This window comes from Schistocerca americana, chromosome 4 (genome assembly GCF_021461395.2).
Source record: "Schistocerca americana isolate TAMUIC-IGC-003095 chromosome 4, iqSchAmer2.1, whole genome shotgun sequence".
Taxonomy (NCBI): domain Eukaryota; kingdom Metazoa; phylum Arthropoda; class Insecta; order Orthoptera; family Acrididae; genus Schistocerca; species Schistocerca americana.
This window is the reverse complement of record NC_060122.1, coordinates 360,129,166-360,155,969: the sequence shown is the minus strand read 5'-3', so window position 1 is coordinate 360,155,969 and position 26,804 is coordinate 360,129,166. Positions and strand designations below refer to the sequence as shown.

At 38.6% G+C, this 26,804-nt stretch overlaps 1 protein-coding gene across 6 annotated transcripts in view; it reads left to right on the top strand.

Annotated features, from left to right (window-relative positions):
• LOC124613251 (protein phosphatase 1 regulatory subunit 12A) overlaps positions 1-26,804 on the top strand; it is a 371,783-nt gene that overhangs the window by 78,304 nt on the left and 266,675 nt on the right. For all 6 annotated transcript variants that reach the window (XM_047141939.1, XM_047141940.1, XM_047141942.1 and 3 more), the window contains exon 2: positions 1,250-1,380. In XM_047141939.1, coding sequence (XP_046997895.1) covers positions 1,250-1,380 — 131 coding nt within the window. The remainder of the gene's footprint in view (positions 1-1,249; positions 1,381-26,804) is intronic.

Below are 26,804 nucleotides of genomic sequence, written 5' to 3'. Positions count from 1 at the left end.
AGTTCAGTTCAGTACATTATTCCACTGTGCTAGTTGTATTAAAGATATGTTGAAGTATATGAAGCTGGTATCTGTACAGATATCATTAGTGATCTTGCAGCTCTCGAAGAATGAAATTATAATGAAATCCAGACCTTTAACTGCTTACATGCGTTGATAAATATCATTGAGGACAATTGAAAAATGTGCGCCCCAACTGCGACTCGAACCTGGAACCTCCTGCTTACATGGCAGACACTCTACCCGACTGAGCCACCGAGGACACAGACAGTAGTGCGACTGCAGGGACTTCTCTGGCACACTCCCCGTGAGATTCACACTTTCCAACTTTCTGTCCACACACTATATTCGTAGTCCCCCTGTCCACCATACTCATTACTAACGGCTATCAATCTACTGATTTCCGTAAGAGTTTTGGCAATGTGAGTGCATCCGCACTCTCATTGGCCGGTAAGCTTTATCTATATGTAGATGGTATCTGTTCTTTCGGACAATCCAGAAAGAACAGATACCATTGGTGATCGTGCAGCTCTTGAAGAATGAAATTACAAAAACTGCTGCGAGTAATGAGTATAGTGGGCAGGGGCACTACAAAGGGAGCGTGTGGACAGAAAGTTGGGAAGTGTGGGTCTCATGAGGAGCGTGCCAGAGAGAAGTCCAGGCATTCACACTATCCTGTGTGTCCTCGGTGGCTCAGTCAGATAGAGCATCTGCCATGCAAGCAGGAAGTCCTGGGTTCGAGTCCCGGTGTGAGCACACATTTTTCAACTGTCCCCATTGATATTTATCAATGCCTGTAAGCAGCGAAAGGTCTGGATTTCATTACAGCTTCAAGGTTGAAGTATGGTGCTAGTGGCTGCCTGTTTGTTTTACTCAAAATAATTATTGTTGCTGCAGTGACATCATCTACCATTGAGGACATGATAATTGAAGACATTGACTGCACCTTTCATTAATTAATTTCAAAACTATTATTAGACAGCCCACTCCAAAAATACCATTATGATGTTTAAAGTTGGTAACAATTGGTCAAAAGAGGTCGGATTTGGAGAATATTACAGAATACTGAAATCGCAGTATTTAGTTTTAAATTGTTGGTGCCATATACAATGCACATACGGTTATGAAATGTTTGTTGTTAAGTAAAGAGCTGCGGAATTACACTAAGATACCAAGAGAAATCATATGCTTGCTTTGATATGGCCATGAGAAGTTTTCCCAGAGGAAAGAAATGATATTTCTGTTGCAGGCTTGCATAGATGACAATCTCGATATGGTGGAGTTCCTAGTAGAGCATGGTGCCGATGTTAACAGAGGTGACAATGAAGGGTGGACTCCACTCCACGCCACAGCCTCATGTGGCTTCATCAGCATAGCTAAGTAGGTGATTAAAAGTGTTGTTCATTTTGTGAAGACTAACATGTTATTAGTTTATATTTCATCCTGTAAGTGAATCCAAAAGTTCTTTATCCTGTATTTTTGCATCCTACCAAATAAATCAAGATATTTTTGGAACTGTTTAAGATGAGTGCTTCATTGTGTTACTGGGTAGAGTGGACGTAGCTTGAATTAACAATTTGTAGTAGCTGTTATTCCAAAAGGATGTTACAGATAGAAAATCCAGTTTTTAAATCCTGTCAATAAAGATGATATAAATAGTAAGGAATGAAGATTTTAAACAGTGTTCAATCTGTTATTGCTCGAGCATCAGTTTGTTCAGTATGACTACATGATACGAAAGTGCATAGGCATCTGATGGGGGTGGGGGGGACACGCTGCCTCCTGGAATCAGAGATAATACGACTTACTCACTACATAATTTTCATGCATTTTGTAATTGGCTGATATGTTCTTAATAGTAAATTTAGCATTGCTGAGTGCAGTGGGAAACACTGTGACTTCAGCAGGCACTACATAACTCGGGTCTGTTTCGTTGTCAGGCCGTTCACAGTTAACATACCATTTCCATGGTATGGCGGTGGCTTTGCCGCTATTAGCGGACACAGCAAATTGAAACCTTACAGAACATTACTGATGTAGGGTCCTTCAATCTTTCGTTTCTAGTATTGTTATAACAACTGTTGTAGAAGTGCATAATGAGATTGTTTCAACATTGAGTACAAAGTAAAAGTGGCTACTGGCTGCTATATACCTGCCTGGCGTCTTATCCCCAATTCCCAGGATGATGCATCTTCTTCCTCTGCTGCTCAACTTACTCACAACATTAATTTACTATTTGTTTGTAGACAAAGACGACCCACCAAGGCTTTCTGAGATTATATAGGCAGTGTGATTGTAATAGACACATGGCTGTGCTGTATTGTAGGTGTGTTCTACTGTACTTCATTTGTGGACATAAGTGCATCAGTTGCAAAAAAGAAATATCATTTTCTGCTCTAAAAGAAAGGGGAAAAAATTAAATTTTTTGAGGTTGCAGAGATGTCTTCTCCAGATCATCGGATCTTTTCAAACTGTGTAGAGTGTAACACAGTGCCATAGGATCTTTTCAAACTGCATAGTGTGTAACACAGTCAGCAAGAAGAAATATTGATGTCTCAAACTGCTGCTTCTCATTACTTCAATCTTTCTTTGGTTTTTCTCTGTCCAAATTCTGTACTCATTAGACTGTTCATTCCATCCACCAGATTCTGCATTTTTTTCTTCACCTTCAGTAAGGATGGCAATATTATCAACAAATCCTATCATTGATATCCTTTCATCCCAGTTTTTAATCCCACTCTTGAACCTTATGCCACTAGGGCCTTCAGGAATTGTTAAACCCTGTCTTTCATCTTGGCTTCAGAGCAGAACTGCTACCCAGGCAAATGTTCCTTACGCTTTGGGAGCATGTAGTAGTAGCTCAGTGCAAAGCCCAGACTGTATGGTGGGCGATAATGTTTACAGTAGATCTAGGGTTTGATGGGTGATGTGTGGTTGAATGTTGTGTTAAGGAATACTTATGCCGTTGCTCAACATTCCTCATCTCTGGTCATGAGCTGCACTTTCGAGTGTTCTCAACCTTCATGACTGTCTCGATGACTGCTCTTGGCTGCATTATGACTTGCAGCACCACCAGCTGGAAACTATCTGTTTTTGACATCTGTACATGCCTGTTCATATGCCTCTCAGTGTGCAGTAAATTTCATTTGTTTTATGCTTTTTGTGTTAAGAAATCAAATAATTGTGCGAACTTTGCACTTGGTGGTAGCTTTCAGTGGGAGCTCCATTTTGATTGGCTACAAAGTCTAGACTAAGCATCTGAGTGAAGCGTGGGCATACGCTTGTTTGGTAACAGAGGCAAACCACTCACTTAAGTGTTGCCAACAAGTGTATTAAGAGTTTCTCTCTGTCCCCAAAAATAGGAGATCCTTTCCTTTTTTTCTTTTGCAAAAGACTACATTCTTGTCTTACACCCCTTTTAATCCAAGCACTTCCTCCTTGGTCTTCCATTTTTATTGTTTCCTCTTGATTCTTGTGCATATTGCACATTATCCGTCTTTCCCAATAGCTTACTCCTGTTTTTCTTAAGAGTTTCAAACATCTTGTGGTGAAACACTTTTTTTTTAGATTGACATTTCTATGAAGGTCTCTTCATTTTTAATAAGTCTTGTTTCCATTATCATTATCAAGCACAATTTCAGAACTACCACACTAGTGCCTTTACCTTTGTGAACACCAAAATGATAGTCGTCTAATAGCCCCTCAAGTTTCTTCTCTTCTGACTGAATGAGGTGGCACAGTGGTTATTACACTGGACTCGCATTCGGGAAGCTGACGGTTCAAATCTCCATCCAGATTTAGGTTTTCATTCTCTAATTTCCATAAATCGCTCTAGGCAAATAACAGGGTGATCTGTTTGAAAGGACACATCAGATTTCCTCTCCTACCTCTATAAGAAAACCCTGAGCTTATGCTCCATCTCTAATGACCTCAATGTCAGTGGGATATAAAACCTTAATTATCCTTCCTTTCTTTCTTCAGTCACAAAGATTCTACGCATCTACTTGAATACTCATTTGATTGCCACCTCCCCCAAACATTTTAGAAATTCCGAAGGTTTGTTCTGTCCTTCCTGCTTTATTTGATTTCAAATAAGCCACTGACTTCGTTAAACACTAAAAGTGGCACCCCTGCATCTCCCATATTGCCGACTCCCATTTGTTCTTCTGTTGTGCCATCAGAAAGCCTTCTCCCTCATAAGCTCTTTGGTGAACTCTTTCCACCTACCCACTCTCTGTTCGACAGTGGCGTTCCAATTGCACTCTTAATGTTGGCACCCTTGCATTTGATTTCGGCAAAAGTCATTGTAGCCATTTTGTTTTTGCTTCCTGGCGCTTCCTATTTTTTTCACGCCCAAGTGAGTTACATTGCTCTGTTCCTGTCTTTCCATCATAATAGAACAGTAAATCAGTGAGTATTGCTGTGGGTGAGGTGAACGGAAGGAAACCATATCACATACACTGTATAGATACAAAACTTTGACACCAACATAGTATTTGTAAAGATGATTAGGTTACAATTTAAAATACATGTAATTAATATACTTGTTGCAGTTATTTATCTGTACAATAAATATTATTCTCATACTGTTGCAGAAAATGATAGTCAAAAATTTCAAGATAACAGCTGAAAAAGTAGTTTGATCCAACAAATCTGTGCGCTATAGTGAAGATCGATAAAGGCAAATGTACCACTTTCCTCATAAGCATTGCTGTGTCAGATGTAATATATAAATCACCTGTAATGAGAAGATTGCCAGATAAAAATTTCTGGTGGTGAAATTAATCTGAAATCAGCTCATTGTTAAGATTGTAACAAAGAGAATCTTAACAAACCTTCAGAATCTGCAAGAGCTTGTTTCTCTGTTCAGGCAACTATAAAACCGTTCATAGTTTTAGGAAAAACAGTAATTCAGTTGATAACTTATAAAAGCTATTACGTTAGCAACATGTAAAGATGTGTTCAAGAAAAGTTTGGTTGAGGTTTGTATACCACCAGAGTCAGCTAACTGTGGAGACAAAAAAATGTAAGTGACAGTAATTAATTATTACGTAACTAGGCAATATTACGCCAAGGCCTTTCTCAAGCCACCTTACATTTTATTGTACACCTTGACATTTTGCATGTGAAAATGTGCAAGACCACATTTAGATCTTGAATCGACTCTAGATAACTTGAAACTCGAGGGACCAGTGAAAAAGTTCAAAATACTGAAACTTAGAGGTAATAGGCGTTCAGATATTAGAGAAGAATTGAGGACAAAATTCAGATAAAGAAGAAGTTGATTGAAAGTAAATTGTAGTGCGCACACACGCATTACATACATATAATCTTTATTTTAATAATGTGGAAAGTAATACATCCATCTATACATATGATTGATTCATAAAGCACATGAAAAACATACTAATGAAAATGTTACACACCATGTTGAAAAAAAGTCAATGATTTTATTTTGAGAGAGTGATTACCATCTAGAATTGTCCAATGGATTTCCAATGGTGATGAAGCACAGAAGAAATCGATCACTCGTTTTAGCTCTGAGGGCGAAGGATTTTAGGGTATTGACAAATGACATTCTATCACTTGACGTGACTGGAGTTGGCAGTTCTTCGTTCTTATGTGGTAAAGGACTGTGGATATATTCTGGTGTCCAAAATTAAAGCAACAAGCTGCTATTTTCCTGTCCTGTATGTAATTTACGTTGTAATCATACAAACTGTCAGCAGATGTCCATAGGATTGTGTTCACCAGTGAAGATGGCATTCTGGTCAACGGGCAACTGCCCCAATGATGTCATGGCATCTACCAAATGGAGTGTGTTTGTCGGATAGTCCCATACCCACAATTTCTGTGTAAACAGTCATAGATGGTGCAGTGTGGCACAAAGAAGACACCTGCCAGACTCTCTGTGGTGGAGGACCATAGGAAGAGTGGAAGCAGGACAGCCACAAGCTGATGTGGCGTGATGGCTTAATGTGAATCGAGAGAGAGAGAGAGAGAGAGAGAGAGAGAGAGAGAGAGAGAGAGAGAGAGAGAGAGAGAGAGAGAGGGGGGGGGCTGTTATTTGGCTGTAAGGTCATGATGGTACAGCCATAGTACTGCACGACATCTGGCATCTGACCTCTTGTTATTCATTGAATGTGTTGTATTGAGGCAAATGGTGTACAGAAGGCTTTGGCAGAATGGCTGAGAGCTGCTGTGTGTGTGTGTGTGTGTGTGTGTGTGTGTGTGTGTGTGTGTGTTCACAGAAGGGAACATCTGTAGAGTCTAATCGTCAACATGCTACCTGTGGATGGTAGAACAGTGGGCCAATGTTCTTCTCAAAGATGAGCTCCCAATTTGGTCTGGAGAGTGACTCTAGGTGGATTCATATCTGGAGAGAACGTGGAACACGATTTTGGGATCCAGATGTTGTGGAAAAAGACCAATATCATGGAGGATCCCTAACGGTGTGGGCAAGAATTATGTTGAGCACTTGAACAGCTCTTTGTAAAATTATACGGGTGAATAGGCGAGGTTTAACTTTCAGGTATTGTGACAAAATCTTGGAACCTCATGTATAGTTGTTGCGAGATGCTGTGGGGCACAGACTTTGCACTGATTAATGATAATGCTCGACCGTACAGAGCACGGGTTGTTGTTGTTGTTGTTTCCTTTGGAAAAGGAAGATACTGCATGCACGTTGTGGCCTGCTCGCGCTTCAGATTTTAATCCCGTAGAGCATGTCTGGGATGCATTAGGGAGACGGGTTGCATCACATCAGCATCCACCAACTACTCTCAAAGACTTGCGAGCAGCTCTGGGTGTTATTGTCTCAACACGAGACTGACAACATAATTCACAGCATGCTTCGACATTGTCAGGCCTCTATTGCTGCCAGAGGTGGTCACACCCCATACTGAGAGTGTTAAACAGTTGTCAGAATGTGTGTGTAAATCCATTAAGTTGGAAAAAACGGAAAACATTTTTTTCTACCCTTATGCATGCTGCAGTTGTTTATGTTCTGTATTCTTTACATCGTTTTTACTATCCTATCACCTGTTTATACTCTTTTGTGACAAAATAAATGCGTCCTTGTAAAAATTCCATGTGTTGCTTTAATTTTGTACACCATTGTACATTTTCAATGTTGCTTGTTAACTATTGTAACAAATAAGTGCTTCATATATTGGATGTGGACTTATTGGAATGCTGTTTCTAACTATCTAAATCATACTGTAACACCTGCTAACTGTCAGGATACAGTGTTTGAAATGAAACAAAATTTCTTAAAAAATAGGAAGGGAGAAGACAAATAACCTTTTACTAGTATGACCATAACAACTACTTCAATAGGAAATTCCTTGCACTGTGTAATAGAAATTTCAGTTATGACAATTGCTTCGTATTAGTCTGCTTTTAACTCTGTTGTTCAATGTAATATCAACTGAAAACTGAAGCCAACTATACAATGAGAGAAGTTCACATTTCATATGTAATGTGGGTATCAATCAGCACACAGCAAATTGTTGAAATGAATATTTACAGGAGTGCAGTGACAATTTAAAAGAGCAGTTGATAGAACAAGTCGGATATAAACATGGAAAATTAGTTATTTTATCAAGTGATACCCAAATAACCAACAAATGGTGGGAATATGAAGAAGTAGATGATTTGGAGAATCCTCACATCTTAGTGAAAAGTTAAGAGGCTTAGAGAGAATATACTGAAGTTATACTGTAATTTAATGGCAGTCGAAATTCTTTAAAAGTTGTAAATACACAGTGCAATACAACTGAGTACAGGCACCCTTTGAGAGTCTAATGTACATGAAAGTATTGTTTTACTTATCACTGTAAACTTATAGACAGACATATTTGTCTGCCATGACTACAAATTAGTAGTTATCTTGTTTTTTACTTTAATTAGTTCTGTCATAATTTTGTCTGGAAATAGTTTGTTTGGACTGCTGTTCATACAGCCTGAATGACACTTCTTTTGCGTATTTGAAACATGTGGAAACATCAGTTGTTATATGATTGCAAAAGACCCATTGCAATTACAAGACAGCTGGCGAACAGTGGCATAGCGAATGTAACTGGTGCCTATGACACTTTATTGATGCCCCCCTCCCCTTGGCTACATTGGCACCCAGGGCACAACACTTTATTTGCACCCTCTTCCTCGGTGCCCTTGGTACAACACTACATTTTATTGACACCACCTTCAGAAACAAATGTAATAATATAATACTTAGAATTTACTCTAGTAGTAATATATTTTCCACAAAATCTCGTTTGCTTGGAGACCATTTTGCACCCCCTCTGCAAGTGGCACCGAGGGTATGAACAGACCCTCTTGCCCAACTTGTTGAGCCAAGACCTGTTGAGCAAATTGATGTCTCTTTACACGATCTTCAGGCTTCAACTCTTATGTAATTTGAATCTTGTACACATGCATGTTCAGATTTTTCGAAAGAATTCATGCGGTGAACTTAGTGATACACTCAATTGTTGAGCTCATCGGTGAACCAATTTTCAAGGGCTTTTGGTCACATTGTCACGCACGACAGCTACGTTTCCTTCTGTTCAAACAGAACACAGTCATCCTGTTTTCTTAATTTTTGAAACAGCACCCATGGTGTCAAACTTCCAGATAGACTTCCGAACTGATTATTCAGCTGGAGTAGCATTATGTCAGTGTCACATGCAATTAACGAGTGGTTGCCATGGCACTTTCACTGTTGTTGTAATAACTTTTTGTCACTTGGATACATTGCTCAGTTGTGGAAAATTCAAATTCGTCCTTACTTCCCAGTCACCCATTATAAGGAAGGAGTGACTGCCAGTTTCTGTGGTAAGGATGTTTACTGAAATTGTTTACACTTTATTATAAAATAACTGGTGCTAATAGGGTGTTAGAGAAATGCCTACATTTCAGTTATTGTTGTGGTGATTATTTAATTATGTTTATTGTATTAAAAACGACACTTGTTGAATTTTATCAATGTTACCAAATAGATCACTAAGATGAATGAACAGCAGTTCTGCATGTTGTGAATAAAATCTAGATTCCACAGACATGCAACGTCATTGGCAGGACTGTACAGATTTGTGTAGAATATCTACATGAGTGCTCTGCAGTTCGCATTTAAGTGCCTGGCATAGGGTTCTTTGAACCCCTTCGGCCTATTTCTCTACCGTTCCACTCCCCTACAGTGTACAGGAAAAATGAACACTAAAATCTTTCTTTGAGTTCTGATCACGTACTTTTTTTATGCTCGTCATTTCTCCGTATGTAGGTTGGTGACAATAAGATATTCTCACATTTATAGGAGAAAGTTAGTGATTAAAATTTCATGAAAAGATCTCGCCACAACAAAAAACACCTTTGTGTTAATGATTGCTGTCCCAACTCGCTTATCGTATCCATGACACATTGCTTCGTATTTCATGATAATACAGACCAAGCTGTCCTCCTCTGAACTTTTTTACTGTCCTCAATCTATCCTATCTGGTAAGTATCCAATACAGCACAGCAGTACTGTAGCATGGGATGGACAGGCATAGTGTAGGTTCTTTAGTGGATCTGTTGCATCTTCTAAGTGTTCTGCCAGTAAAACCTAGTCTTCGTTTGCTTTCCCTATGCCATTGTCTGTGTGTTCATTCCAACTTGTTCCACTTGTAATTCCTAAGTATTTAGTCAAATTACCAGCCTTTAAATTTGTGCAATTTATCATATTATTGAAATGTAATGGATTTCTTTTTGTGATCTTGTGGATGACATCACACTTTTCCATGTTAATAGACAATTGCCACTTTTTGCACCGTTCAGATATCGTGTCTGTATTTATCAATTGGTTTTGATCTTCATAAGAATTACTAGATGGTACATAACAGTATCAAATGCAAACAATGTAAGAGAGCTGCTCATGTTGTCTCCTAAATGATTTATGTAGATTAGGAACAGCAGAAGGTCTATAACATTTGCGGGGAATGCCACATCACTTATGTTTTACTCGATTTTTTCCATCAATTACTATGTACTGTGACCTTTTCTGAAAGGGAATCAAGAATCCAGTCTCACAACCAACTGGAGCAATGCTGCATAGAAATGCAGTTTGATTAGAAGTCTCTTGTGAGGAACGATGTTGAAAGCCTCCTGGAAATTTAGCAGTGTGGAATCAATTTGAGATCCAATGTTGATAGCACTCATTAACTCGTGCAAATAGAGAGAAAGTTCTGTTTCACAAGAACAATATTGTCTGAATTTGTACTGCCACTGTCAATAGACCATTACCTTCGAGGTAATTCATAGTGTTTGAACACAGTAAATGTTCCAAAATCCTACTGCAAGTCAATGTCAATGATATGGGTCTGTAATTCAACGGATTACTCCAATTCTCTTTCTTGAGTATAAGTGTGACCTGTTCAACTTTCCAGCTTTTGATACAGATCTTTTATTGAGTGAGATGTTGTCTGTGACAGCTAAGTGTGGGGCTACTGTGTCAGCATACTATGAAAGAAACCTTATTGGTATGCTATCTGAAGTGGAAGACTTGCTTTTCTTAAGTGATTTGAGTTGCTTTGGTCCACCGAGAATATCTAGTTTTAAGAACTCATGTTGGCAACTGTTCTTGATTCAAATTCTGCAATATTTACGAGGGTGAGTCAAATGAAAACCTTAAATTTGTAATAACAAATCAAAATTTCGCGCCGTTATCCTGTAAATTGGTAAGCATGCTACAAGCAGTGTGCATAATGGCCTGTAGGCGCCAGCATAGTGCAGATGCACACATACCGTCGCAGTATCAGTATAAAGATGGCCGCCGCACTTGCGACTTGCAGCAGGGAAGAACAACGTTCTGTTATTCGGTTTTTGCGTAGTGAAGGTGTGAAGAAACCTATTGAAATTCGTCGACGAATGAAGGTTCAGTATGGCAATGCATGTTTGTCACAGCAGCAAGTCTACCAATAGAGTAGGCAGTTCGCGAGTGGTGTGACTTCAGTGGAAGATGCTCCATATCAATGTCAGGCACAACGAGTTGTGACTCCACAGAACATTGCAGCAGTTGAAGCCATAGTGTAGGAAAACTGCCGAGTGACACTGAATGACAGTGCAGCGTGTTTACAGATTAGTCATGGGTCAGCACACCACATTGTGCATAATGTGCTCCAGTTTCACAAAGTGTCTGCAAGATGGGTGCGACGGCAGCTGGCTCCTGAAATGAGATAACATCGTGTTGATGCTTGTGAAGAACTTCTTCGGCACTTTGAACGAGAAGATGATAGCTTCCTTGCAAGAATCGTTACTGGGTATGAAACGTGGATTCACTTCCACCAACCGGAAATGAAGAGAGCGAGCAAGGAATGGCGCCAGTCCTCATTACCAAAACCAAAGAAGTATCGAACAGAACCATCAGCAGGGAAGGTAATGCTGACTCTTTTGGGATGAAAAAGGCATCATTTTGGAGCATTACATGCCTAGAGGGACCACTGTCACCAGTGCATCATACACAAATCTCCTAAAAAATCATCTGCGGCCTGCAATCAAATCAAAGCGATGTGGATTGCTGTCAGCAGGTGTCCTTTTGCAACATGACAATGCAAGGCCCCACTCTGCCCGTACAAAAGATGCAAAAATAACAGGCCTGCATTTTGAGTGTCTTCCTCATCCACCTTACTCGTCATACCTTGCCCCAAGTGATTTCCATATGTTTGGATCACTCAAAGACGCAATGAGAGAAATGAAGTTCCGTTCTGATGAAGAAGTACGCCACGCGATGCACAAATGGTTGTGCGGACTACCAAAAGAATTTTTTTCTAAAGGAATTCACGCACTTTGTAAGCACTGGAGGACTTGCATTGCGCTTGGGGGAGATTATGTTGAAAAGTGATACAGCTTTGTACCACTTCTGCACAATAAATAATATTTTAAAAAATATTTGAGGTTTTCATTTGACTCAGCCTCGTACTTAATCTTATTTGGTAAAGGAATTTCAGAAAACTGTGTTTAGTAACTACGTCTTAATGGCGCTGTCATCAGTAATATTACCATTGGTATTTTGCAGTGAAAGTATCAATTGTGTATTGCACCTGAAGAAGAATTTCTTCGAATTTTCTCATGGATTTCAAGCCAGAGCCTCATTCTAGAAGATACTAAAAGCATTTTACATTGAAGTCCATGCTAAAACTTAGAGCTTTAGTTAAATGTTGCAAATTTTGGAGATTTTGTGTTCTTTCCAATTTGGCATGCTTTTTCGTTGCTTCTACAACAGAGTTCTGACCTGTGTCATGTACCACGGGGGACCAGCACCATCTTTTATTAATTTATTTGGCATAAATCACTCAACTGCATCTGATAGTGTTTCTTTGAATTTAAGCCACATCCTATCTAGACTACATAGTTAGTTGGGAAGGAGTGGAGGCTGTCTCTTAGTAAGGTGCCAAGTATATTTTAGATAGGTATCTTTTGTGTTTACTTTTCGTGGATTTGGGTATTCTGGTGGTCAGTCTTGCTACAACAATCTCGTGGTCACTAATCCCTGTATCTAGTCGTGATGCTCCCTGTTTGCTCAGATTATTTGTTGCTAAGAGGTAAAGTATGCTTTTGCAACCATTTCAACCATTTACACTTTGAGTAGGTTCCTGAACTAACTGGCTAAAATTTTCAGAGGAAGCATTTAGTACAGTTTTTGATGTTTTGTACCTACTGCCAGTTCAGATTTTTTTGCCAACATATCTAGGGTAGATTGAAGGCACGACGAGCTGTAATTGTGAGAGAGGGTTGCCTATTTGTGATGAATGTGAAGTTTTCTTTGAACTGTTCAGCACCCGTATCATCTGAATTGGGGGTCTGTAAAAGGAACCAATTAGTAATTATTCCTGTTGTCCTCTATAATGTCTACCCATTCTGACTTACAGGAGCTATCTATTACAAGACAAACTACTTCTAACAGCAACAAAGACACTGTCACCAACGGCATTTAGTGTATCTTTTTCTAACCACTGTTAGGTCCTTTGTAAAATGTTTGGCTGAAGTTATCTCCAGTTACAGCCAGCTTTCAATACCTTTACCGATTAGAGTTTCAGTGCTTTCTATTAGCGCTTGAAGCTCTGGTTCTTTGCCAGTGCAGGTAAAACAGTTTACAGCTACAGTACTGATTGTTGCTTATCGCTTGTCTACCATCTTCCTGTGTTTATCCTGCACCCTTTAAAACTGAAGACCTCTCTGCACTTGCCAGAGACCTTCTAACATAAAAAACCACCCAATCCATTCCACACAGCCGTTGCTACCTGTGTAGCTGCCTCCTGTCTGTAGTGGACACCTGAACTCTTAAGTGCAACTGGAAACCCCATCATCCTATGGCACAAACGAAAATACTGAAGTTTTATACTGTTACTCATTCAGTCAAAGCCACTAAACAGGAAGTTCTGTTTATGCATTTCTTTGTGATATGGTTATTTCATGTCCGGTTGCTGTAGGTCCAAATAAATGTGTTGGCATCCTGTAATGTGTTTGTGATGACAATGCACACACACACACACACACACACACACACACACACACACACACACACACACACACATTAATTATTATGACCCCAAATCAAAGAACAAACTTTTGTTGTTAAACTCTTTCTGTAAATGCAGTACACGGAAAAATTACCTTTAAGTCCTTACTGATAAGTACATTCTGGTTTCAACAATATATGAAGCATAGAAAATTAAATACTACACTAAAAGGAAAACTCATGGAGGCCTGCAATGACAGAAGACTGTAAACTTAAATGCAGCCAAATCCTCACACACAAACAGAAACTAAACAAAGCCCAAATTAGCATAAGGAAGGTTATGTGTGAAGCATTCAATGAATACAAAAGTAGAACTCCACATACCAACTTGACAGAAAATCCTAAGAAGTTCTGGTATTATGTTGCATTGGTAAACAGATCAAAGCCATCTGACCAGACACTCTGTGACCATAATGGCATTGAAACAGAGCCGAAATGCTAAACGTCTTTTTCCACGTCTGTTTCATGAAGGAAGGTCGTATTAAGTTCCGTCTTTAAAAGTCTCACCAATGACTGAAGAATAGATATAGAAATAAGTTACCAAGGGATAGAAAAGCAATTGAAATCACTCAACAGAGGAAAGGCTACTGGACATGATGGGGACACCAGTTCGGTTCTACACTGAGTATGCGAAAAAACTTGCTCCTCTGCTAGAAGTGTACCATAGGGCTCTGGAGGAATGAAGTGCTCCTAATGAATGGAAGAAAAGTGGCCTGTAGGAACTCTGAAGTGTTTAGCTGCCACTTACCCATGTGGTCTGCCACCAATGAGAAAACCCAGGTTTAAACAGGTTACAACATGGCATATTCCGTGAAATGACTTTCTTTTTGTGTGAGTCCTAGAGTTGTCACTGTGTCCCTCATCGCTGTCACCAAATACCTCAACTCTCCATTCTCCCTCATCCTCTTCTCTTCCTCTTCCCTCCATTACTTCTTGTATATCTGTTATCCATCGTTCCTGTTGTCTTCCCTTTCTCCTCCTTCCAGAAGGTTGCCTTGAAAGTGATCACTTTCGCCATCTACCTTCTTCTGTCCTTTTGATGTGCACTAACATAGCTTTCTTCCATAATACAATAGTTCTGTGTCCTTTCTCTTATTTCCATATTTCTTAGACGATCAAGTCGGGGAAATACTGTATGTTGTTCTCAAGTGAGCTATTTTTAAAGCTACAAGTCTGCATTTATTTCTTTCTGTGAGTTCCTAATACTCACTCCCATAACTTATTGGTTCTATGATGGATTTGTATAATTGCATTTTAACCGTTGAAAGCAATTCTTGGGCTCAAATTACAGTATTTAAATTTTGGATAGCCACCTTCCCATGCTTGATTGATTGTTTGATACCTCTGTCACACCTTTCATCAAGCGATAAGACACTACTCAGATATTTAATTTCATGCCTGCTCATGTCCAAATTTCTACTTTCATCTCCTCAGTATAGACATTCCATTTTCCCTTAATTAATTTTCAAACTGCACTTTCTATATTAATTCGAGAACTTCCTAAGCATGTAAGACATATCAGCTTCATTGTTTGCTGCAGCGACCCAATCATCAGCATTGAAAAGTCTCTAGATACACTGGTTCCCTACTTCACTTTCCCTACTAGCTCTTTCTTCAGTACAGATCAAGTGCCTTCAGCACATATATTTTAAAGTATGTGGAAGACAGACATATCCTTGTTTCAATCCTTTCTGAAGGTCTTCTAGAAATTACTTTCCCAATTTTAATTATGTATTCTTTTGGCATTTAGTGAGAGTGTGTGTGTGTGTGTGTGTGTGTGTGTGTGTGTGTGTGTGTGTGTGTGTGTGTGTGTTATCAATTCCCCTGACCACAGCGCCTCAAACAATATTTTCAGTGGCATTGAGTCATGTGCTTCTTCAAGATCTATGCAGACCAAATGATTGCTTAGATTCCTTTCCAGTCTCTTCTCAAAGATCTCTCTTACAGCAAAAATGTTATCTACACAAGACCTGTCTCTTTGAAAGTCACTGAGCTCTTCCACTTAAGTTACAATCTTCTCCATTCTTATTGTTAAAATTCTCCTGTACAGCACGCTAATTGAACTTGACACCTATGTCACAATAATTGTTAGGCACTTTCTTGCTTCCTTCTTATGGATGGGTTATAGATACATTAAGTTCACTCTCTTAGAAGTTCCTCCTCATACTACAGTTTTCAGGCCCATATTATTTCACCATTTTCATTTGTATACCGCTTTCATGGTATATTTCTCATCACCATCCTGCTTCTGTCCCATCTGCCACTTCATTTCCTTGTACTCTGCCTTTTCTGTTGTCAGCAGGCCTGTAAAAGGGTTCTCCCACTCTCAGACACATAACCAGTTGGTTTTCACATTCTTTCACCTATTTCCTCAATTCTGCAACCATTTTCAATGCTTCCACAATTTTTGTCTCCTTATGTGTTTTATCCTTTTGGATTTCATTTTTCCTGTTCCATATGCCCTTTTTTATTTCTCTGTTCATTCTAATATACAGTAGTTTGTCCCGTGTTCTCAACTAATTATTGTGAATCTTCTTAGGTTTACCTTTTCTTCAATGCTTTGAGCCACAATGGTGGGGGCTTCTTTGCTTTTTCTTTTTGCTATTCCAGTGCTTCAAATGCTTCTTTAGTATGCAGTTGAGTGGAATAAGCATGCAATCCTCATATATGTATCCTATAAAATCGGGGCCGAACATTGCCACCTGAAATTGGTTGTGGTGAGGACTTATCTCCAGATGATTGTACACGTTTTTCTTTCTCTATCCACCTAAGAAAGACTTGGAGCAGACAGGGAACTATTTCCCACTCTAGGCATTAGAAACCAATAATTTCATCAGCAAAAAATATCGTTGGACTCTTGATCACTCAACTGAACACAGCAATAAAAACATTCATGCTAAGCAGGCAATATTTAATTGGTAGTTCCTTTGATTTGGAGGATCCGTTGTAATACTTTGAAACACATAATTGACTTCATCGTTGAAGATTTGAAAATACCTTCCCAGAATGCTGCAGTTCTTCTTTGTTGAATAAGCCTGTTATCCATTGGAAAACACACATTCAGTCCAACTCCTTTGCAGAATAGTGGACCCTGAGGCTAACATTCAGAATGTTACTGTTTTTACGGATGCTGTTAACAGCATAACGTCCACAATAAAGAGCACAGTTTGCTTTTTTCAGTTTTGGAAAACACATTTTGTTTTCTGTTACTCCCTTGAACATGTTTTTTTTTTTTTTTTTAAATAAGTATGTTCACAGTAAAAATTTCTACATCGATTGATAACAGCTCTGCAATACTGCCTAGTAAGAAAAATAAGAGTTTAATGGTTGTCAGACGAGCTTTGTTATGTGGTTGACTTCAGAGTAAATAGTAGCTTGTTACTTGTTTATGGAAGGAATAATTAGATGTAAAAGTAATTCTTGGTGTGGTATTATGTGATCAGAATTGCTGCTTTCTATCGAGTAATTACTGAATATGGTTGGCATTTATAGATACGAGGGTAATCCTAAAAGTAAGGTCTCATATATATATATATATATATATATATATATATATATATATATAAAAAGAAAGATGATGAAACTTACCAAACAAAAGCGCTGGCAGGTCGATAGACACACAAACAAACACAAACATACACACAAAATTCTAGCTTTCGCAACCAATGGTTGCCTCGTCAGGAAAGAGGGAAGGAGAAGGAAAGACAAAAGGATATGGGTTTTAAGGGAGAGGGTAAGGAGTCATTCCAATCCCGGGAGCGGAAAGACTTACCTTAGGGGGAAAAAAGGACAGGTATACACTCGCGCACACACACACATATCCATCCACACATACACAGACACAAGCAGACATTTATATATATATATATATATATATATATATATATATATATATATATATATATGATCCCAACAATTACGTTTGTTATTGTCACTGTTGCATTTCGAAATCTTTCCTGTCGTCCTATTTTCTCTTTGTGTTTTTGCCAGTAGTTTCACTTTGTATTCACCTTCTCCTTTTTACCGTAATCTGCTATGTCTGCTTGTGTGTGTGTGTGTGTGTGTGTGTGTGTGTGTGTGTGTGTGTGTGTGTGTGTGTGTGTGCGCGCGCGCCCCTAAGGTAAGTCTTTCCGCTCCTGCGATTGAATGACTCCTTACCCTCTCCCTTAAAACCCACATCCTTTCGTCTTTCCCTCTCCTTCCCTCTTTCCTGATGAGGCAACAGTTCGTTGCGAAAGCTTGAATTTTGTCTGTATGTTTGTGTGTCTTTCGACCTGCCAGTGCTTTCGTTTGGTAAGTCACATCATCTTTGTTTTTTGATAAACATCTTTGTTTATATATACAAACAAAGATGATGAGACTTTACCAAACAAAAGTGCTGGCAGGTCGATAGACACACAAACATACACACAAAATTCAAGCTTTCGCAACAAACGGTTGCTTCATCAGGAAAGAGGGAAGGAGAGGGAAAGACGAAAGGATGTGGGTTTTAAGGGAGAGGGTAAGGAGTCATTCCAATCCCGGGAGCGGAAAGACTTACCTTAGGGGGAAAAAAGGACAGGTATACACTCACTCGCTCGCGCGCGCCCGTACACACACACACACACACACACACCCACACACACACACACACACACACAGAGATATCCATCCGCACAGACATATAACTCGTGGCAGTTGGTCACAGTGTTATGAAGAGGGCATCTCGCGCTGTGTGTAAACATTTGCTGAGGCGCTCAGTCTTGGTTTGGCAGCCGTTGTGAATGGGGCTAGCATTGGATGTTACCACCAAGTGCGAATTGTGTGCAGTTATTCGGTTTTTGAATGCAAAGGGCACTGCGCTGATTGAAATCACATCGCCAATTGACAATTGACAGAAGTGTATGGTGAGTCATGCATGGATGTCTAAAATGCTCGTAAGTGGTGTAGAGAGTTTGCAGCTGGTCGGACCGAAATTCATGACGAACAAAGGAGCGGGAGACTGTCAATTTCTGAGGAGACAGTGTTGAAGGTTGAGTAAAGTATGTGTGAAGATCGGCGGATCACCCTGGATGATCTTTGCATGTTGGGTCCTGAGGTTTCCTGAAGCACTGCTCACAGAATTTTAATGGAAATATTGAACTATTAGAAGGTGTGCGCAAGATGGGTGCCACGCATGCTTCCTGAGGACCACATGCGCCAACGAGTTAATGCTTCCCGCACATTTCTTCACCACCTTGCAGCCAAAAAGGACAATTTTCTGGATTCTATTGTCATGGGTGTTGAAATCTGGGCATACCAACTGAGACCATGCAACAATGACACCAGTTCGTAACTTTCTGAACAGCATGGCAGCGAGCTGGTATGACATGAGCATACAAAAACTGCCACAGTGTCTACAAAAATGCATTGACAGAAATGGTGATTATGTCGAAAAATAGCTAAATGTTCAAGCGGTAAACTGATGTAAACCATTGTAGAAATAAACAGGTCTATGTACTTATAAAAAAAGTAAGAGACCTTACTTTTGGGATTACCCTCGTAATATTCTAGACTCGGTGTAATGGATTGGTTGATGATGGCCATAGAGGGAAGTCATGAAGCCTGAAAATGGTAGTGAGATAAAGGATGGATGCTTACTGCAGGAACTAGCAGTTGACCCTCAGCTTAAACCTGTGTAACTTATTGTACATTAATAGGGGGAGACAAATTGTTGTTTCATTATACTGTGAATATATCACTGAGACATTGCATCTTTAAATTAGGTGTATGCATGAGAAATAATTTAAGTCATTGGCTCAATGACCAGGTAAGTCAGTGTTTACATAAATTTTGAGTAAAACACAGAAAACTGCTCACAAATTGGAAAAAAAAATTAATCAGTCTTTTCTTTTACCAACCTGTATTTAAGCAAGTAGCACAACTTAATATTGTGTTACATAAGCAAAATTGTGATATTTATTAAATTAAGAGTTGAATTAAAAAAATTGACTTCTCTCTCTCTCTCTCTCTCTCTCTCTCTCTCTCTCTCTCTCTCTCTCTCATGCACCAGTTTCATGAGATATCAAATAAATAAATAAATAAACAAATAACTAAATAGATTTAAAGCACAGTATTCATAATTGTAAGACATTTCCAGGGGCAGATGTGGATTCTGACCACAATTTGCTGGTTATGAACTATAGATTAAAACTGAAGAAACTGCGAAAAGGTACGAATTTGAGTAGTTGGGGCCTGGATAAACTGAAAGAACCAGAGGTTGTAGTGTGTTTCGGAGAGAGCATTAGGAAACAACTGACGAGAGCAGTGTAAAGAAATACAGTAGAAAAATAATGGGTAGCTTTGAGAGAGAAAATTATGAAGGCAGCAGAGGGTCAGGTATGCAAAAAGATGAGGGCTAGTAGAAATCCATGGGTAACAGGAGAGATATTGAAATTACTTGATGAAAGGAGAAAATATAAAAATGCAGCAAATGAAGCAGGCGAAAAGGAATACAAATGTCTCAAAAATGAGATCTACAGGGGAAGTGCAAAATGACTAAGCAGAAATGGCTAGACTACAAATGTAAGGATGTAGAAGCATATATCACTAGGGGGTAAGATAGATACTGCTCACAGAAAAATTGCAGGCCTTTTGAGAAAAGGGAGCCACCTGTATGAATATAAATAGCTCGGACTGAAAACCAGTCCTAAGCAAAGAAGGGAAAGCAGAGAGGTGGAAGCAGTACATATAGGGTCTATACAAGGGTGATGTACTTGAGGGCAGTATTATGGAAATGGAAGAGGATGTAGATGATGATGATGATGATGATGATGATGATGAAATGGGAGATATGATACTACATGAAGAATTTGACAGGGCACTGAAAGATCTAAGTCGAAACAAGGGCCCGGGAGTAGACAACATTCCATTAGAACTACTGATAGCCTTGGGAAAACCAAACATGACAAAACTCTTCCATCTGGTGTCCAAGACATATGCGACTAGCGAAATACCCTCAGATTTCAAGAAGAATATAATAATTCCAATCTCAAAGAAAGCAGGCATCGGCAGGTGTGAAAATTACTGAACTATCTGTTCAATAAGTCACGGCTGGGAAATACTAAAATGAATTCCTTACAGACAAGTGGAAAAACTAGTAGAAGCTGACCTTGGGGAAGATCAGTTTGGATTCTGTAGAAATGTAGGAACACGCAAGGCAATACAGACCCTACAGTTTATCTTAGAAGATAGATTAAGGAAAGATAAACCTACTTTTCTAGCATTTGTGGACTTGGATAAAACTTTTGACACTGTTGACTTGAATACTTCTTAAAATTCTGAAGCTATGCTGTCATAGTAGGAGGAGAGGTGACACTCCTACGTGGCACGTCCCAGGTGGCGGATAGGGAAGTCGTCACCGGTTTACCGGCGGACCTGAGAGAAATAAAATAACTGTCACGGACGAAACACACCCTCTGCGCTTAAGAACCGTAGTTGTAAATCAGAGCTTGCTCGAACTAAGGTTGACAACCTTCAGAAGTCAAAAATGGAAAGCTCTTTTAGGGAAAAAAATTCCACCGTCCTGCTCAAAAACGCAGGAATAGGCTACATCGGATTCGGTGGGTAGTCAGCTAGTAGACAGCAACGAATCAGAGCATTTGCAACCATCAAAATGCACACTAAAACACAAAAAGAAGACTAAACATGAGCAGATAAATTATATAGCAACACACAACATAAACTCACTACTTCAGACCGGAAAACTGAAGGAGCTCACAGATGAACTAAATAAACAAAAAATTTTAATAACAGGGATCCAAGAAATGAGAAACACCACAGAGGACCCATTCGAATCACAGGGATACAGAATTTATAATTGGAAACCAGGACCGAGGGCAATGAAACAATGTCCCCAGTTTGGAACAGGGTTTTTAGTAAACATAAAATAATAGATTCAGTAATGGATTTCCAAGCAGTATCACCAAGAATTGCGATTCTAAGCCTTAAAACAATGAATAAAACCTATACAATAATAAATGCTCATGCCCCAACAAATGAAGAAAAAAAAAAAAAAACAAAGGAAGAGGTAGGAAAATTTTGGGACCTTCTAGAACAAACTGTGAACATAGTAAATAAAAAGAATGTAAAAATCTTATTGGGAGATTTCAATGCTCAGTTGGGAAAAGAAAGGAAATATAAAGATATAATTGGAAAATGGAGTCAACATAAATTTACGAACAAAAAAGATCAAAGACTTGTAGAACTCTGCAGAGAACACAACCTTATATCTAAATCAACATACTTTCAGAGGAAGCCAAGTGAACTTAAAACATGGAAACATCCAGACTGGAGGAAGGGGGAGTGGCAGCTAGACCATGTCTGTATGGACAATTATTTTCATGAGGAGATCTACAATGTTAAAGTACTCAGAGGAGTAGACACAGGCTCAGACCAGTATGTAATTAAAATTAAAATCAAATTCACTCCGTTAAAGAAGAGGACCGGAAAAACTAATAAAATAAAAAGGAGGTTTGACCCACATCAGCTAATTAAAAGTAATAAATACCAACAAATAACACAAACCATCAAATTAACAGATGATCTAGAACAACTAATGCCTAATCTTAAAAAAGAAGCAGAGAATCCAGCTCCCTTGAACCCACGAAGGAAACATGCATGGTGGACATCAGAATGTGACAAATTCCATCAAGATAGACACCAAGCATGGTTAAAGTTTCAAACACACAAAATTGAAGAAAATGCCATCAACCTAAAAAAGTAAAGAAAAAAATTCACACAAAATATTAGAAGAATCAAGAGAGAATTCCATAAAGATATTATAAACTCCATAGAAGGTAATTATCATAAAACCAACTCCAGGAACTACTATAAAATCTTTGGGAAACAGCTACAACAATATGAGGCCCCTACACTAATACTGAAAGATGAATATGGAAGAATGACACATAATAACAAGGAAAATGCAGATATCATGGCAAAAGCATTTAACAAACTTCTGAATTGCGAGGAACCCAAAGAAACCTTACAAATCAACATAAATACCCCAATAAAAACCAAACCTAACAAACTAGACCCTCCAACTTTCCAAGAAGTAGAAAAAATTCTTAAAGAACAAAAAAATTATAAGGCATGTGGAGAAGATCAAGTTTTTGTTGAAATGTGGAAATATGCAAGTGACACAGTCAAGACCTCCTTACACATGGCTCTAACAAAAAATTTGGGTAACAGAACGATTCCCTGAACATTGGACCACAGCTATCATCCACCCACTACACAAAAAGGGAGATAAGAGCAACCCAGACAACTACAGAGGAATCTCTCTCCTAGATTGCACATACAAAATTCTATCAAAGATCCTATATGAAAGGAGCAATTAGAACAGGAGTTAGGGGAATATCAGGGAGGTTTCATACCATGGAGAAGCTGTGCAGAGCAGATAATTAGTTTAAAATTGATTATGGCGTACTACAAGAAATGGAACAAACCTCGGGCAATAACATTTGTAGATTTTAAGAAGGTATATGACTATCTCTACAGACCTTCAGTATTAAAAATTTTAAGAAATCTAGGACTCCATCCAAAACTAATTAAAATAATACAACTCACTCTAACCAACACCAAATCAAAAGTGAAGTTTAGAGGAGAAATTTCGGAACCATTCCTCATGAAAACAGGCTTAAGACAAGGTGGCTGCCTATCACCATTACTGTTCAACTGTGCACTGGAATACATAATGAGGGAAAGGTACAAGGACAATCCAAACATGGTAAGAATTGGAAGTGCAAAAGATGATATTAGCTTAAACTGCTTGGGATTTGCTGATGATCTTGCTCTCCTAGCCAACACCGTTCAAGAACCCAGTCAACAAGTGAAATCACTATAAGAAATAGCAGAGAAAGTAGGCCTTAGAATATCATTTTAAAAAACGGAGATTATACTAACTGATCCACCACTTGCAAACAAAATTACAATAGGAGAACAAGAAATCAAAATTGCTGATAAATTTAAATATTTAGCTGAAATAATAACATACAATCTAAATGAGAAGCCATCATGGCAGAATAGAATAAAAAAACTGAACTACGCAAATTACATTACCAAAACTACATACAACAAAAAAGCTTATCTATAGACGCAAAATTAAAACACTACAAAACAGACAACCAGAAACAACGTATGCAGCTGAAACTATCTTCAAAACAACTAATACAGCAGAAATTGACAGAATACTAAAAAGAAAAAAATTCACACAAAATATTAGAAGAATCAAGAGAGAATTCCATAAAGATATTATAAACTCCATAGAAGGTAATTACCATAAAACCAACTCCAGGAACTACTATAAAATCTTTGGGAAACATGATACTAGCTTAAACTGCTTGGGATTTGCTGATGATCTTGCTCTCCTAGCCAACACCGTTCAAGAAGCCAGTCAACAAGTGAAATCACTATAAGAAATAGCAGAGAAAGTAGGCCTTAGAATATCATTGGAACATTGGAGAATAGCATTAAATGAAACAGCATATAAGAAAATAGAACCAGTCATGAGCATGATCAGGAAAAAACGCATCTCATTCTTTGGACATCTGATAAGAACTCCAGGAAACAGAATTAATAAAAAAAATAATACAAAAATTGTGGAATAGCAAGAGCGACATTAAATGGATCACAGAAATTAAGGAAGATATAAAAGAACTCCAAATTACAGTAGATGACCTAAAAAACAAGACAGAGAAAACCAGAATACTGCAAGACAGGCAAACCAGTCTACAAATGAAAATCAATAAAAGGAGTACAGGAAGAGTGGTCTCAGATAAAGAAAGAAAGAAAATATCTGAAAGAATGAAGAAATATTGGGCAGACAGAAGAGCAAAACACCTTTCATATAAGAATAGACTCTAATAACTATTTACCTAATTATCATATTAAGTTATGGTTGAGCCAAATTGTATCCCTGTCTAACAACTTGTTTACAACTTTGTATTTTTGACTATAGTGGTCCAATGAAGGCCATAAAATAAATAACAATAATAATAATAATTCTCCTGGAGGCCCGGGAAAAGAATAGGCCTCCGGTATGTTCTGCCAGTCGTAAAAGGCAACGAAAGGAACAAACCACTAATAGGGCTAACCCCCCTTTTAGTGTGATTAGTTGGTTCAGGACAGAACTAAAGAAGCCTCGGACAAGCGCCGTCATGGTCGGGGACGACGCTTGAACCCTTTGCCCGCTCACAATGGTAACGACACTGCTAGCCAACTGGAAAATGATTCAAATCCAAGTAGAGGTGTTTTGCAGGATATGCTTCCTGCAACCACCCTAGAAGGAATACAAAGACAGAGGATGAGATGGTCAGATGAAGTTAATCGACACTTCATGTTCTGTTATTACCAAGCAACAAACCTAGGAACCAACACAACTGGATACAGATCACAAGTATACACAGCATTTATTACCAGATACCCAGAATTAAAATTTTTAACAGAACGACTAGCTGATCAGATCCGTGTAATAATCAAAAATAACAGGCTACCCCAGTCAGAATTAGAAAACATCAAACAACAAGTACAACAAATACTGGAACAAAATAATGTGCAATCAGAAGAAGAAGAAAATACAGTAATGGACTCAAACATCCCAAAGCAAACAAACAAAGAACAACACGCACCAATTAAACAATCGGAGGAAAACGAAATCTTAAGGCAGCCACCAGAACAAGCACAAATAGAACACGAAGTGACACAGATGTTAGATATAGAAGAAAAATTTCAGCTAACATATATAGAATACAAAGACACAAATACAGACATTAGACCATTCTTGCATAGACCACCAAATAACCCACAAGTCGAAACAACAATAAAAACTATCAACACAATCATACACAGCAAAATAAATGAAAACACAACTATGGAAGAGTTACAACTACTGGTTTATGTAGGAGCACTCACTACACTAAATATACACACTAGGCAGAGATCAGAACCAACCAACACGCAGAAGAAACCCACAAAACCAGCATGGCAACACAGGCTACAGATCAGAATAGAAAAACTGAGAGAAGACATCGGACAGCTAACACAATTTATAAGAAATGAAATGTCAGAAAAAAACGAAAAAGGTTAGGTAAAATCTCACAACAAGAAGTGACAGAGCAATTAGACGAAAAGAAGCAGACATTACAAGCATTGGCCAAACGACTGAGAAGATACAAAAAAAGTGAAAATAGAAGGAACAAAACCACACATTCAACACAAACCAAAAGAAATTTTACCAGACAATAGATAACACACACACACATTAAAATAGACAATCCACCAAACATAACAGACATGGAACACTTCTGGAGCAACATATGGTCAAACCCGGTACAACATAACAGGCATGCACGGTGGATACAAGCTGGTCAAACCCGGTACAACATAACAGGCATGCACGGTGGATACAAGCAGAAACAGATACATACAAGATGATACCACAAATACCTGAAGTGATAATTTTGCAACATGAAGTCATCCAAGCAATTAATTCTACTCAAAATTGGAAAGCCCCTGGAAAAGATAAAATAGCAAATTTCTGGCTAAAGAAATTCATCTCAACACATTCACATCTAACTAAATTATTTAACATATATCTAAAAACAAAGATGATTTGACTTACCAAATGAAAGTGCTGGCAGGTCGACAGATACACAAACAACCACAAACACACACACACAAAATTCAAGCTTTCGCAACAAACTGTTGCCTCATCAGGAAAGAGGGAAGGAGAGGGAAAGACGAAAGGAAGTGGGTTTTAAGGGAGAGGGTAAGGAGTCATTCCAATCCCGGGAGCGGAAAGACTTACCTTAGGGGAAAAAAAGGACAGGTATACACACACACACACACACACACACACACACACACACACATATATATCCATCCACACATATCCATCCACACATATACAGACACAAGCAGACCATGGTCTGTGTGTTTGTGGTTGTTTGTGTATCTGTCGACCTGCCAGCACTTTCATTTGGTAAGTCAGATCATCTTTGTTTTTAGATATATATTTCCTACGTGGAATGTTTCCCTCTATTATAACCATAAATTATTTAACAGTTACATTGCAGACCCATACACATTCCCTGATACACTTACACATGGAATAACTTATCTGAAACCTAAAGATCAAGCAGACACAGCAAACCCAGCAAAATATTGCCCCATAACATGCCTACCAACAATATACAAAATATAAACTTCAGTCATTACACAGAAATTAATG